This window comes from Sorex fumeus, unplaced genomic scaffold, assembly GCF_029834395.1.
Source record: "Sorex fumeus unplaced genomic scaffold, SorFum_2.1 ptg000100l, whole genome shotgun sequence".
Lineage (NCBI taxonomy): Eukaryota > Metazoa > Chordata > Mammalia > Eulipotyphla > Soricidae > Sorex > Sorex fumeus.
Genome location: NW_026606157.1, coordinates 8,325,970 through 8,340,751, shown reverse-complemented (window position 1 = coordinate 8,340,751; position 14,782 = coordinate 8,325,970). Strand labels below are relative to the sequence as shown.

The following is a 14,782-nucleotide window of genomic DNA, read 5'->3' as shown; positions in this document are numbered from 1 at the left end:
AATCAGAGAGAGATGACTAGAATGTTAGTAGTCTGCCGGTGCTGTTCAGGAGAGTGCATCCATGACCTCATGGAAGTGACCACTGTCCTTGCCCCTCATCCTGCAACACATCTTCATGAATCATTTTATTAACATGAACCAACTTTGACAAATTCACAGGAATGCCAGAGAGCCAGTGAAAGAGAGGCTGTGTGGTTGGTGGGTCATTATTATCCAAACAAGGCAGGCATGTGGTTTCTAGGTAGTTTCAGTGACAGACAAAGGGAATCGTATGTACGTGGATTTGATTTGATTTTTAAAGTAGTTCTCATGGGTCGTTGTATCCGAAGCTCTAGTTTTGTAATGGGAGTCAACAGTTTTATGTGTCACTATGTGTGAAGCGCTGTGTTAAGTGCTTTACATAAATTATTTTATTTAATTCTTTCAACAATTGTGTGAGTAGAGTGCAGTTATTATTCCTTTCTACAGAGGAGCAAATTGAAGCAAAGAGAGTTTACATTATTGGCCAAAGGTCACAAAATAAGTCAGCTTGTCTGACACTAAATTATTGGTTTTTCTTTTTATATTTAGTCACAAACATGAGAGACTATTGTACCTGAGGAATAACCTTTGCAATTACTTTTGGGAATGCTGCCCTCAAATCACTTACTTTTACCTCCACTCTGAAATCTAATATTTAAAATGAGTACAAAACAGATTGGTAAAGCCTTTACAAGAAAATGCACTTACTTTCCATAGCATTATGATAGTTTCATACGCCCATCTAAATTATTCCTTATTGAGGTAACGGTGGCTTACAAGATCTTATTTGATTTGGGGGTATAATTTCGCATGTGTTTTTTAAAAATATATATGTTACCACGACACACTGCATCACCACTAAAGAACCAGTAGCCCTTGACTCCACAGTCCTCTGGATCTGAGCTCCCTGACCCTCTAGGAGCCCCAGTTCTTGGAGTCCAAGCATTTGTTTTCATTTGGACTTACCTGTTCCTTTACTTTGTTTCTGTAGAATCCACATATGAGTGAGACCAGCCACTATTTGTCATTGTTCTTCTGACTTAAGTGTTTTATTTTTTTCCTCGAGATAGGTCTAAAAGGAAGTAAATATCTATGTGTATTAGCCATACAATACCCCCATACCATGCCCACAAACAAAGTGCCTGTGTCTCTCCACCACATTTCAGGGTCTCTTTCAGCCCCTCCACCACCTCCAATATCTCTAGGTTTTGGGGGGATGAGGGGGCCCACCTGGAAATGCTCAGGGGACACTCTTCACTCTGAGCTTGGGATTTACTCCTTGAGGGGCTCAAGGGATCATACAGAGTGCCAGGGATCCCGGTTTGGCAAACACTCTACCCACAATATTATCTTTCCAGCCCCATTACCTTTATTTTTTTAATCAAGATATTTATTTTTTATTTTTTCCAAGATTTTTTTTGGTGTGGAGAAAATATAGAATTAAAGTCAGAGAGATAGTAGAGCAGGTAGGGTTTTGCACACAGCTGTCCCGTGTTTGATCTCTGATACTACATATGATGGTTCTTTGACCACAGCCAGGAGTGATCCCTAAGCACAGAGCCAGGAGGAAGCCCTGAGTATTACTGGATGTGGCCCATAAATCAAAAATAAAATATATGGAACAATCTTGTGCGAGTATTGAACCTGATTTTTGATCTGCAGTAGTTCTGTTTGTGTGTGTATGTATGTATATATGTATGTATATATATCATATGTATTGATTATGCTATATTTAATAATGATAAAGGAAATATTCTTCTAAAATGTAGTGTAAGATTGGCCATAATGAAAATGTATGCTAATGACTTCAGCTTGTATAATAAGAAAGTTTCAGCCTGTGACTAATGAAATTAAACGTTGCATTTAATATACCAAAAACTGATGGCAAGGGGAAAACATGTTGGGGGGGGGGGGGGAATGAGGCGGAGTTTGGGACCACACCCAGCAGTGGTCAGGGCTTATTCCTCGCTTTGTGTTCAGGTATCAGTCAGTCATGGCAGGCTTGGGGGAACATGTCCAGTACTAAAGGATTGATCTTGGGTCAGCTGTGTGCAACGCAAACACCCTACCTGCTGTCCTATCACTCTGGCCTGGGAAAAACTTAATATTTGGATCCAGGAGATGGCTCCAAAGGCTGATGTGTGTTGCATGCACTGAGCTCCGTCGCCAGCACCTAGCACTGCCAATGCATCCTGGGTCCCCACAACACTACCAAGCACTAAACTCTGGGGTCCTGGCAGCATGGAATTGAGTACTGCTAGCAGTAGGCTGAGGGTCCCTGCTCTTTTGGACAGGTTCCCCTAAGCAAGTTTCAAGTCTGAGTTGGTAGCCAAGGACATTCATTTCATTCTGGTAACAAATACTTATTAACAAGTAGTTTATAACTCATGTCAGGGTAGTTACATGAAAAAAAGATATTGGAAACTTAGTACTTCTGAAATTTTAAATTTCAGATGTACTTTATTGTGTCTTATGGAATGTGTTTTTTTTTTCTGTGTGTTTTTGTTTGATTGTTTTTAACAGTTCTTAGAAGAACTTGACATTTCCAGTGCCAGGCTAGTGTGGTACTTAGTTCAGGGACCCTTGAGAGGACCTTATGGCCTTCAGTACCTCAGTACCTCTTCAGAGAGGATGAATGTTTTGCATTACTCCCATTGTATTGTTTAGTATTTGCCCCCAGATGTGTTGTCTAGACATGAAGATACCATCCACGTAAATTAAACTATGACCAAGACACGGTTTTTAAATTTAGCCAATCTTTCTTTCAAAAATAATCTTATTATCACTAATTGAATAATTAAACAAAGAATGTTGAATTGCAGTTAGCTTTCTGCAGAGTAAGTTTGACCAATGCACTAACTTGCATTTATTCTAGACTTTCATAAGGGCAGTCAATTTTCTTTGCCAAGGGGAAAAGCTAGAGTTAACAGTCCCAAGGAAACCAGCTATCTGAATGGTTATTGTCTAAATGCAGCTGAGGTGAACAAAATGGATGAAGATTCTAATTTTGAAAAGTCTGACTTTTGCTGGTTGTCGGCCTTATATTGAAGAAACCACTAAACTGTCAGCCCTCAGATCATGCCTTATCAGAAGTTAGGCTTGTGATGTTAAGCAAGTTGTTTTACCTTTATTTACAGTTTTTAGTCCATCGGATGAGAAATTAGTCCAGAACAACTATTACTCAAATTGTACTGAGCAAACAACTCATTTCCTTGGTCAGTTATTGAAATGATATTATGTAATCCATAATTCATTTGCAGTTTGTAAGCATATAAAAAGATCTGAATCTTATAAAAAGAAGTGTAAATTTGTTTAAGGTTATTTACAGTTATGTAACAATAGACGTCCTGTTTGTCTTAGTTTTAAGGAGCCATACAATTTATGTCCCAACCTTTAGAGAAATTATGGCTATGAGATGCTTGTCTAAATCATATCTAAAGATCACCCCAGGTTTGGATTTCTGATTCTATGACATGAATAATGTATACATGCCTTTGCTTCTTGACTGTGAAGGAGGTGTTGGTATATTTTGAAGTTTTACCACATTGTTATTTCTGCTAAAAGACAAGTCCTATTCCGCTCCCAAATGTGAAACCTCTCACATGTCAGAAATAACACAGCTTAGTTTAAGCTACAAAATTAAAAGATAAACAGTGGTAGATTTGGTGTGACCTAACCGCTGGGACTTTGTTTAAAAAGTCAAATATCATCCACACATATATTTTGCTTACTCAGTTTTTCAATGAGCTCTGCCACGGCAGCTCAAGGGAGCTTAAGGGAGAAAGAACTACATAAACACTAAAGCAAAAACCTAAGCTTGTGTGTAAAGCTACTGCACTGAGCGAATGTGGTTTAATTCTTGGCACTGGCAGCTTGTTGGAGAATTACAATATGTTGGCATGAGTCTCTGGGTCTCATTGTTCCAGATGAGGGAGTCAGTCTTAAGAGTGTTTGGCAGTGAAGGGAAAAAAGGAGTGAGAGTTAGAGGGACTGAACAGCCCTAAAGAGGCTGGATGCTGTTGTAACAATAGCCGGCACAGTTGGGGGGGCCCATTCACTAGTGGGGATTGCCATCGGCATTGATGTGGAGAAGCATATGTCAGCAAAAGATGCAAGGGTGAGGCACGGGGAAAGCTAGCAAACGTCTCAGGACGCCTGATGGCAGAAAGAGACCAAAGTTTCCCGGCTTGAGTCTTCTGAATTTTAATGTGGTGAGTGATACGAGTATCTGGCTCTTTCTCTCCAATTTCTCTGAGCTTATTTCTCTTCACATTGATTTTTCTTACAATTGAAAAATATGTACATCTCTTCCTCTCTCCTCAAGAGACAAATCCTAGAGTTAAGAGTCTTTTATTTAGTCTGTCCTTTCCGGAGAAGTGCTGTTGAACAAATCATTTTCTTAGTCTTTTCTCATCTACAAAATGGTTACAGTAGTATCCACCATTGGCAAAATAGTTGGACCCCAGAACTGAGATCCTCTACAAGCAATGATATTATAATATTTCCTGTTAGCACTTGTATCACTTGTTCTTATTTTATTTTTTTAGCTTTTTGGGTCACACCCGGTGATGCACAGGGGTTATTCCTGGCTCATGCACTCAGGAATTACTCCTGGCAGAGCTCAGGGGACCATATGGGATGCTGGGAATTGAACCCCGGTCGGCCGCATGCAGGACAAACTCCCTACCCACAGTGATATTGCTCTAGCCCCCACTTGTTCTTATTTTAAATCAGGCAGATGCAGGATGTGGGCAAGGGACCACAGTCCACTGTGTATCAAGGACTCGGGAATTGAACCTGGGTATTTCTCTATGTAAAGCTCTCACTGTAGCCCTTTTGTGATGGTTTATTTGGGGAATACACCTGCTGGTGCTCAGGGCTTACACCTGGCTCTGTGCTAAGGGATCACTGTTGGTCGGGTTTGGGGGAACCAGAGTGGTCCTAGGAATCTAACTTTGGGTCAGCCGCATGCAAGGCAAGTGCCCTACCTGCCATACTATCTCTCTGGACCTGTTGCCTAGCCCTTTGATCTATCAACCCAGCTCCCATACCTATTTTATTATAAAAAGGACAAGTTTGTGTTAAGAAGGTAGCCACAAGACTCCTTTAATGCTTGGGAGAGTAATTCTCAGGAGAATCTTTCGAGGTATTTAAATTGAAACAATGATCCTCCTTACTATGAAGCATAGCCAGAGTTTAAGCCCTTGGAAATGACTAAGCACTAAGCACAAAGAAATACCAAGCGCACCAGGTAAAATATGATTCTGTGTGTTTGTTTTGGGGAAAAAAACACCAAAAATGACATTTTAGAAAATGTAATATTTAATAGAAAACCATGGTTTCTTTTAGTCCATAAGAACTAAAGCAGCACTCACCGTAATTGTGTCAAATTTCACTTTACTTGAATTCGCACATTAGTGAGCAGGTGTATTATAAATATTGGGATTTTGCCATTTAGTCGCCTACATTTCCAATCAGGACTTCTCTGTGTGTGAGATTTACCGTTTTCAGAGAAATCTAGTCATTGGTAGGTGTCCATCACTGTGTGCCTGACGGTGAGATGATTTCTTCCCACTTCTTGTACCAGCTAAACATCAGCTCAGGGAAACAAGTACACCCTTTAACAGTTGGTAAAATACCAGGCATGGATTTGCTTAAAGCTCTTTGTTTCATAGAAACTGAGATGAGTGAAGTGAGTGGTGTGAGATGCTTTGGCCTCATAAACTAGACTATTGGTGTCAGGTTTGGTGAGCAACCAGACGGTTTGATTTATCACTTGAAAAACCATCCACTTTATGAATAGTTTTAAAATGTTATTGTCTCAACTGTATGGTCATAGGCTTTCCTTAAATCATGTGGAATTCTAAAGCGCAAAGTCATATGGTGTCGGAAATTATGACTTAAAACCGCCCGTTGCCTTTGGAAATTCTAGAGTATTCCATTAAGGTTTTGTCTAACCACCCAGGAATACTAGTTTTCTCCCCCTCTGTCTAGAATTGTTTTCCAGAGGAGAGCATTTATCTGTTACCTAGAAAGCAAAACACAAAGTCTAGGTTCAACTTAACTCATATTCGACAAGTCATGATATTTTCCTCGGTGCTGGTTTTTCAAATGGTCAAACAAATGTACCTGTATTTAATTCAGAAGATTATTGTGATATGTTTGGAAGGTGTTTATGCTATTTGACACCTCACACTCAAAATAATGGCCATCATCACCATTCCATTGTCCAAAGAGAATTAGGAAGTGGTGGTGAAAAAGAAACAAAACTGTTCGACCCTCAGCTTGGTTCATTTCATTCTGTGAAAGCTCAGATTTACCTTTTTCTTATTTCTTTCAACCTGTACAAATTGATATTGTACGTCTCAGGTATTGGCTGTGATTAAGTGAGTGAGCCAGGTAAAAACCTCTAGCGTAATTCAATGGGCTGTCCAATGGGTGTTTATAGAATCTGAACTTAAAGTCTCTATCTCAGCTGAACTGCGAGGAATAGTTTCTGTATTCATCCACAAGCGCAACCCACTGAGTTAGGTATGCTTCTGATTTTCGTCTTCCAACTGATCTAATCTCAAAGAAGCGAATTGATTTTTCTGTAGTGTATATTTAAACATCAGGCCCTCAAAATAAGTGTATGTAAACCTTATATCTTCATGCAGCTTAATAAAGAGGACTGGAATGTTCTGCAGGTTCCAGAAATCTGGCGGCTGTTTCTTTAACACTGCAACTTAGACAGAAGTCTTCTGTTTCTTTATGAGCACACTACAGTGAATATTTTGTCTAGCTGCAGGGGAAAAGCTTTGTCATGGGCTTTGCAGACAATAACCTTAAAAGTAAAATGGTCTGCTTTTGGTGCCGGGAGGTTCAGGGCTATTGTTAGTGTACAATGGATTTCTATTGCTGCATTCCTGCTTTGCAAAGGTTTGTTAGCTTTTCATGACTGACAGTACTCTATTGCAAATACCATATTGGTTGTGCCCTGTTTACATGCTACTCAAGAATTTTTGTAGAGTACTGGAAAAAAAGAAACAGTGGTTTTTGTTTGACCTACACTGATAAGACTTAAACATGATTTCACTTATGAAGTAAGTTTACTGGGAATGTGGAAATACTGCTAATGCTGGCAGAAGTATTTTAAAGTTACTTTTAAAGCCCCACGGAAGAGAGATGCCTATGACTTTCAGAAGGTATTTAACTGACTTAGATATTTAGCCACTCATGTATTGGTTTTATTACTGATAGAATTGTCATTACCATTTTCCAAACAGGCTATTGTAGAAACTGGGATAGTAAAAGTAAATTCTTCAGGATCACTTGAAAAAAAGTAAAAGCCCAAAAGTAAATTCTTCAGGATCACTTGATTTTTTTATGTGAAAAATGTAGACATAACTTTTTTTACAAAGGAAAAAATATGTTTCACACACTTTTTGTGTCAATGTGCATGTCATTTGAAGCATGTGTGTGTGTGTGTGTGTGTGCACACACACATATTTTTTTTCCCACACCAGACACCCAGTCTGTGTCAATTCAGAAGTTTCACCATTTTTTCCTCACAAATTTAAAAATCTGAAGGGCCTCTCATTGTCACAATTTTCCAAGAAGAATTTCACCTCTTTTTTGTTAAAAGCCTCCACACAGATGTTGTGACTTTGATAGCTGATAGCTAGCTATAAGAAAACTAGTACACATTAGTCAAAGATGATAAAGGCGCCTTAAAATGCATTTTGCTGTTGGGGAAATTAACCAGTTTCTAATAATCTTACCATCTCTAGGCCAGACGGTCTCTTTGATAAGTTAACTTGTATTCCCTTTATGCTCCTGGTAGGGGGTAAGCGAATATCTGAAGAACACAAATCCACAGAAACACCAGTGTGGAGAATAACAGTGCATGTCTTGGATCTGGATAATAAGTGTGGCTATTGTTATTTAGATGGGGCATACTGGGACACTTATCTTTTAGTACACTCCATTTTCGAACTGAATGCAGTCCTCATCATAGGATTGAAAGCCATTGTCATTGTGTACCCATCAAAATGCTGACAAGAATATACAATTACATCATTTGGAATGGAGTTGAATGTTGGGGAGTTTTATTAGCATTTATATTTACTTATATGTTAAAATCCAATACAAAAGGAGAGGTCAAAAACCATGGGATCTACAGAAACAAATATCAGAGTGAAATATAACCTTGCTCTGTCGAACATGTGTGCCTTGCCCGGCGGAGGGCACTTTAAAAGGGTGTGATGCAAATCTGAAATAAGCAATAATAGGTTTCCATTGTGAGCACTGCTCGCTTCTCTAGATTTTGCAATCTTTTTAAAGCTTCTTTTATATCAACTTTTTTTTTAATGTTCATGGTAACTGGCAAATCTTTCCACAGTGTGCCTACCACCTCACGATGTTAAACACATATTATAAAGTGGATGTAATTGTAAACACACAGAGGGATATAATTACACGTAGCAGATTTAAGAGCTAATTCTTGGCTTTTTTTTAAACTCTGCATTTTATCAACATAATTATTTTTTGACTACAGACTAACACCCTGAAATTGACAAGCATCCATTATAGCAGGAATTCGTTCACCAAATTGAAAAACAATGAACTGCGGGTCTATATGTACCCATTGTCATAAGGAATCAGTGCGGCTTTGTTCCGCAAGAGGAAAAAGCTAATGATTTTGAAACAGCAGGTGACAAAACACAGTCTTTTATTTTTTTTCCCTCCCCTGTTATCAGTTTGTTGATGAAGTCATTATGAACTGAAGCTGGGTTGGGGATGGCCTTATTTTTAGCAGATAGACTTTTAATGAGCTCCATTGTAAAGGTAGTCATGTTGATTTGCTTACATTTTTATTTTTTTCTTTCTTCACTTAGAAACCCCCAGTATTGAAAAGCTACTATCAAAGGACTGGAAAGACAAGCTTCTTGCAATGGGATCAGGGAACTTTGGTGAAATAAAAGGTAACATGTTTGTAATATTTTGGTCAAAAATGTATACCCAAATGCAGTTGATACTTAGGAATATGAATGGTGAGAAAGCCTTCTCCTTGCTCCCTTCTACTTCCTGTGGCCCCCGGGGTCTTAAAGCTGTAAAGCTGAAGTGGATATATCAGGGGTTTGAGTTTCTCTGTCTGTGCCTTATAGGATGAATCAAATGTTGCTTGAACAGAATATCTCTAACAACTTTTGGTTTTCACCCCTAAAAAAATTTTCATTCTAAAAAAATTTTTTTAGCTTAACTTTTTCACTAGGAATGTATTCAGCTTAAAAGCTGCACTTTATGAAATGATTTTCTGTACTTTACATAGTGGCTGTATAAATGTATGAAATTTACATTTAAAACTCGAAATGGTGAATGGGAAGACTCAGTAAAGGTTGTTACTAAAGGACCGTTTATTTTTGGTTTAGTTTTTGAGTCAACGTTTGTATATTACTAAGAAAAATTTTATCTGCATTTTACAAGACTTTGACTATTTATATTTTGATAAAGACTCATTAATAACAAGATAGACTTCTCATATAAAGCGGCATTGAATTTTTTTTTCAACTGATTGAAAAAAGAAATTTCCCCGCAGCAGAGACTAGTTTTCTATTTGTTGCTAACAGGGTAATTTTCATTTTGAGTTTTTTTACAGGCTTCATTTTGAAGAAAATTACTCATCAATATTAAAATAGTTATCCATTACCCGGTATATTTTGATAGAAGCTGAGTGAATAGTTATCAACAAACTTCTATTAATATACATATCAAAATCTGTGTACACGTAACTGTATTTGCATTCATGTGTGTTTGTATGTTCCCCCAAGGAGAGAGAAAATCAAATCTCTTAAGGATCTAGAGCAGCTGAGTTTCCTGGTGAGGCAAAACCGTTTTCTCAAATGTTCATCCTGCATGACACTCGTATGCTTGTATTTGGAAACTTCCATAAAATGCTTGAACTTTTTTGGATCCGAAATGTTGTAGGTTATGATTAGGGATCAGGTGTGAACAGAGAGTAGTAAGCCAGCGGATGGGTGTTAACGAACATTCTAGAACATTCCAACAAAGAGTAAGAGACTTTAAAGAACTCCACGCTTAAGTTGAAAGGGAACAGAGAAGTTTCATTCCGAGGTAATGGATTCTTCCCATGATTTGTTGAGTGTTTGCTGGGCCCCTCCGAGACCCAGGCTGCTTCCCCCAGGGTCTGCCTTCCTCTCGGAGCTGGGTGATAAGAGAGTGGGGCAGAGAAGTCTTCTTGCTCCCCCTCCTGTGATCTCGTGCCGGTGAGGGACAGGCGTTTTCCCTCCCTTATTTTCCTCACAAGTCCGACTTAAAAGCCACAGTGGCGGTGATAAGCAGAGCAGAGAGAGGCTGCACGGGCTTTTCAGGCTTGCCTGTAGGGTTAGTTCAAGAAGCTCCATGTGGTCTCCAAAGAAGTTTCTGTCTTCAATTTGGAGTTTTTTTTGAGCTTCACATTCAGAGCCGAAGTTTCAGTATTGGCCTCTGGTTCTGCTCAAATGCCGTTTTTGAGTGGATTTTGGAAGCCAGTCGTGGCCCTGGCCCCTGCAGGGGCCGGGTGGTTGGGTGCTGGGCGCAGGGAGAGTAGCAACCACCGGGAAGGGGCCCAGGGTTCCTTTTGCCTCCTGCCTGGCCCCCACAGTGGCGATTAGTGCCCATTGTTCAGAGGTGGCTGGACAGAAAGCAGGACAATAGAGCAGTGCCCTCTGGAGGTAAATCAGCCTGACTCACTGGCTCTCTGGTCAGGCGCTAGGATGAAGCAGAGCCCAGGAATGTGGTCTGCAGGCCGCCTCACAGGGAAAGTTTGGCAGAACAATTGCTGAGCTGTTTGGCAGCTATGGTGTATAAAGTAAATACAGGTGAAAGCGTCGTGTGTGTGTGTGTGTGTGTGTGTGTGTGTGTGTTTGGGGAGGGAAGGGTAACTGGCAACTTCTTTTTTTTTTTCAAATTTGAAACTCTGAACCTATAAGATGACTGGGCGGTTCATCGGTGACCATCCAATCCCACACATCTGAAGACAACGTTTGCCCGTGTCAGTGTGTTTACAGCTCTGCCAGGATTTCCTGAGTTTTCAGAATGGAAATTTTTCCATTTACTCAGATCAAGTTTTTGTTTCACTTTTTATTAGCTCAGGAAATGTGTGAGTGCCCGGGTGAGTGTGCATCTGTGTGTTTGCACCATGTACCTTAGACCTCCATCTCCGTGAGCACTGGAGTCAGGCTTTTAGCAGCTAAGAGTTAATTGCTTTAGGACATTTGAGCAAATAAGAAAGTGTCAGTAGGAGAAAATATTTTTTAAAATTTTTTTAATACTTCTATTTAAAAAGTAAATAATAATAATAATAATAATAGACTTAAAAAAATAGAAAATGAACCCCACGTGTTTGGAATCACTTAGCTACCCACAAATCATGGTCCTCCCCACAAAAAGCAAATATCATTTTTTGAAAACCAGTGCTGAGATAGTAAAGGTCACCACTGCGAAGGACGCACGATTATTTTTCAGATTAAGTAATTTTTCCCATTAGAATTTATGCCACTTTATGACTTAGCACTTTGGCACTATGAAGTAATTAGCTTTTAGAGTCACATTAGACACAGTCCTCGGACAAAGCACACAGAAGGAGAGCGGGTGGTTTTCCCCAGCAAAGCAGTTTGCCCAAAGAGAGCCTTGGGAATTATCTCTTTCTTAGCACAGCGGTAGGGCGTTTGCCTTGCACGCAGCCGACATGGCCGACCCGAGTTCGATTCCTCTGCCCTTCTCGGAGAGCCCGGCAAACTACCGAGAGTCTCTCGCCCGCACGGCAGAGCCTGGCAAGCTCCTTGTGACGTATTCGATATGCCAGACACAGTAACAATAAAGTCTCCAATGGAGACGTTACTGGGCCCGCTCGAGCAAATCGATGATCAACGGGAGGGCCTTTACTTTCCTTTTTTTTTTTTTCTGATTTTGGGTCACAGGTAGCGATGCTCAGCGGTTACTCCTGGCTTTGCACTCAGAAATTAGTCCTGGCAGTGCTCGGGGGACCATATGGGATGCTAAATATCCTCGAACCCGGGTCGGCAGCATGCAAGGCAAACGCCCTATCCTCTGTGCTATCACTCCAGCTCCCTGAACGAATTATTTCTTCGTTTCTTTTTTTCCTCTTCTTCTGAGTTTACAATTTCCCCCCCCCCCCCCCATATCTATACCAGAAGCACTAAGTGAGGGGAGTGTGAAGGGTGTTGATTACGCAGTAGTCACGAGGTGGAGAAGGGCGAGGAGCCCTATGTTGGGCACCTAGTGACTCTTGGTGGTCTCAGCTGCCCACCCTTTCTCCATACATAATGCCTGGCCTCGCACTCCACCTGGAAATCGAGGAATGCTTTGACTGACCTGAACGTTCGTAACATTGGCCTTTCAGCAGTCATTGCCAACCTTATATAGTAGCACCGCACTGCACTGCCCTCCCGCTGTTCATCGATTTGCTCGAGCGGGCCCAGTAACGTCTCCATTGTGAGACTTGTTGTTACTGTGTTTGGCATATCAAATACGTCGTGGGTAGTTTGCCAGGCTTTGCCATGCGGGCGAGATACTCTCGGTAGCTTGCTGGGCTCTCTGAGAGGGGCAGAGGACTCGAACCCGGGTCGGCCGCGCCAGCTTTGTGCAAGGCAAACGCCCTACCTGCTGTGCTATCGCTGCAGCCCATAACCTTATAGCATACAGACTTAATGTGTGTGTATGTGGAAGCGTAACACATAGCTCTTCAGACGAACGTTTCACAAGACTTTCTATTGGGGAAGTGATAAAAGTAGGGTGTTAATTGAAAGGTTTTCTGACCAGGCCACTCAGAGAGATCCATCAGTCTCTCTCCATGCTGTCTTTGAAGAATTCTTTCGAGTCCGGTTTCTCTCCCATCGGTACCCAGAGTGTTTCCTTCCCACTCTGCTCAGAATACATTCATTTAGGCCAGTGAAGTTTGGAATCTGTTATTAAGAAAATACCAGGTGCATTCAGTAGAGTAAAAAATTGATTCCTTTTGAAAGCTATAATTTGGTTTTTTTTTCTAGAAGAGGGACATTAAGGCAAACACCCCATAGCTCTAGAAAGCCCATAATGGCTCTGAGGAAGTAACGCACTTAGCAATATTATCACCACTTGAATTAAAGATACACTATGCAGATGTAATATGAGGATTACAGTAGTTTATCTCTTAAGTGACATAAGATTTTGAGATGAAAGAGATATAAATATTCAGTATGTGGCTCGAAGAGAGATCATTCTGTTTCAATATCAGGCACTTTGAAAACAAACAGGCTTGGAATAGGAATTACATTCCAATTAACCTAGTAAGGGATCTTGCAGTTTTGTCGATTTTTAGAGCATGTAAATGAATCTCAGTATTTATGTAGGTAAAGATTTGTAACATTCTAAAAATTGTTTAGGATCTATCCTTTTAAAACTGAATAACTGTAAGAATCACGTGGCTGACTAATGGCAACCTTGGTACTATTTTATTTGTACATTAACCTAAAGAATGTCTACACATTTTTAGGTTGGAAATGTTGATTGTTTCCTGAGGGAACTGGTGGATCTGGAATTTGTTCAATACAAGAATCAGCCATAAGGAAGATACATAACATAGAGTTATTTACTTCCAAATAAAGTCAGTGTTTAATGTTTTTAATGTACTATGCCTGTTGCATGTATGGTGCCTCTATAGGAATAATTCAAGGAATAATTCCTTGAATTATTTTTATTTTTCAGCATTTTTAAACGGCTTCATAGAAACAGGAGAATGACTATTGGTGTACAGTTTATAAGGTTTTAGAATAAGTTTGGCAGTATCTATAAAAACAGAAATTAACTTCACATTTTATGCAAATAGTGATTTGCTCTGTCTCGGGATGCCAGACCTTTAAGCCAGTGACTAAACATTGTAAGGATGGGAAAAGGATGATCAGTTACTATAGTTTAATGATTTGTATAGTGATTATTCAGTTCGCCAGTAAGAGAATTTTATGTATCTTTAAAGCAGGTGCTTAACAGATAAGCATTAAATAGATAATCTTATGTTTTAAATCTGGGTTTTATGTTTGAACATAAAAGAATACACTCCTAAACGCTGCTTTCCATTTCAAAAGTACACCAGTTCATTGAACCAGGGTTAGTGTGAGGGATATTTAAGACAAAAATAATAATGAAAGAATTTAAATTGTATATTATGAAAGCCAAACCTTACATTATCAGAATTGTTGAATTGTGGAATCAGCCTAAAACAGTTCCTTGTTTTAAATTCAGGGAAACATGGTGTGAACAAAAGAACTCCCTGCATGTATGCCCTGATTGTTCTAAGGACCTGTGGGATTCAGGTTACCTCTTTTGGTTTATTTCCCCCTCTGTTTATTTAAAAAGAGTTACAGGTTAGTGTTTATTACTTGTTCTTTTATGCATGAGCACTTTGTAAACAGGTTCCTTGCAAAATTATTGTGACAAAGCCACCCGCACCCCCTGTTTTACAAAGGAAGAAATTGTGATTGGGAGAGAGAATCCCTACCATCATACATTTTAAGTATTACTAGAGCAGTAATGGTGGCTGAAGCGATAGCACAGCGGGTCGGGCGTTCGCCTTACAAGCGGCCAACATGGCCGACCCGAGTTCGATTCCTCCGCCCCTCTCGGAGAGCCCGGCAAGCTACCGAGAGTATTCGATATGCCAGACACAGTAACAACAAAGTCTCCAATGGAGACGTTACTGGGCCCACTCGAGCAAATCGACGAT

General features: G+C 40.0%; 1 protein-coding gene across 5 annotated transcripts in view; it reads left to right on the top strand.

The window, feature by feature from the left end:
- SOX5 (SRY-box transcription factor 5) overlaps positions 1 to 14,782 on the top strand; it is a 445,641-nt gene that overhangs the window by 195,662 nt on the left and 235,197 nt on the right. For all 5 annotated transcript variants that reach the window (XM_056134640.1, XM_056134639.1, XM_056134637.1 and 2 more), the window contains exon 4: positions 8,898 to 8,984. In XM_056134640.1, coding sequence (XP_055990615.1) covers positions 8,898 to 8,984 — 87 coding nt within the window. The remainder of the gene's footprint in view (positions 1 to 8,897; positions 8,985 to 14,782) is intronic.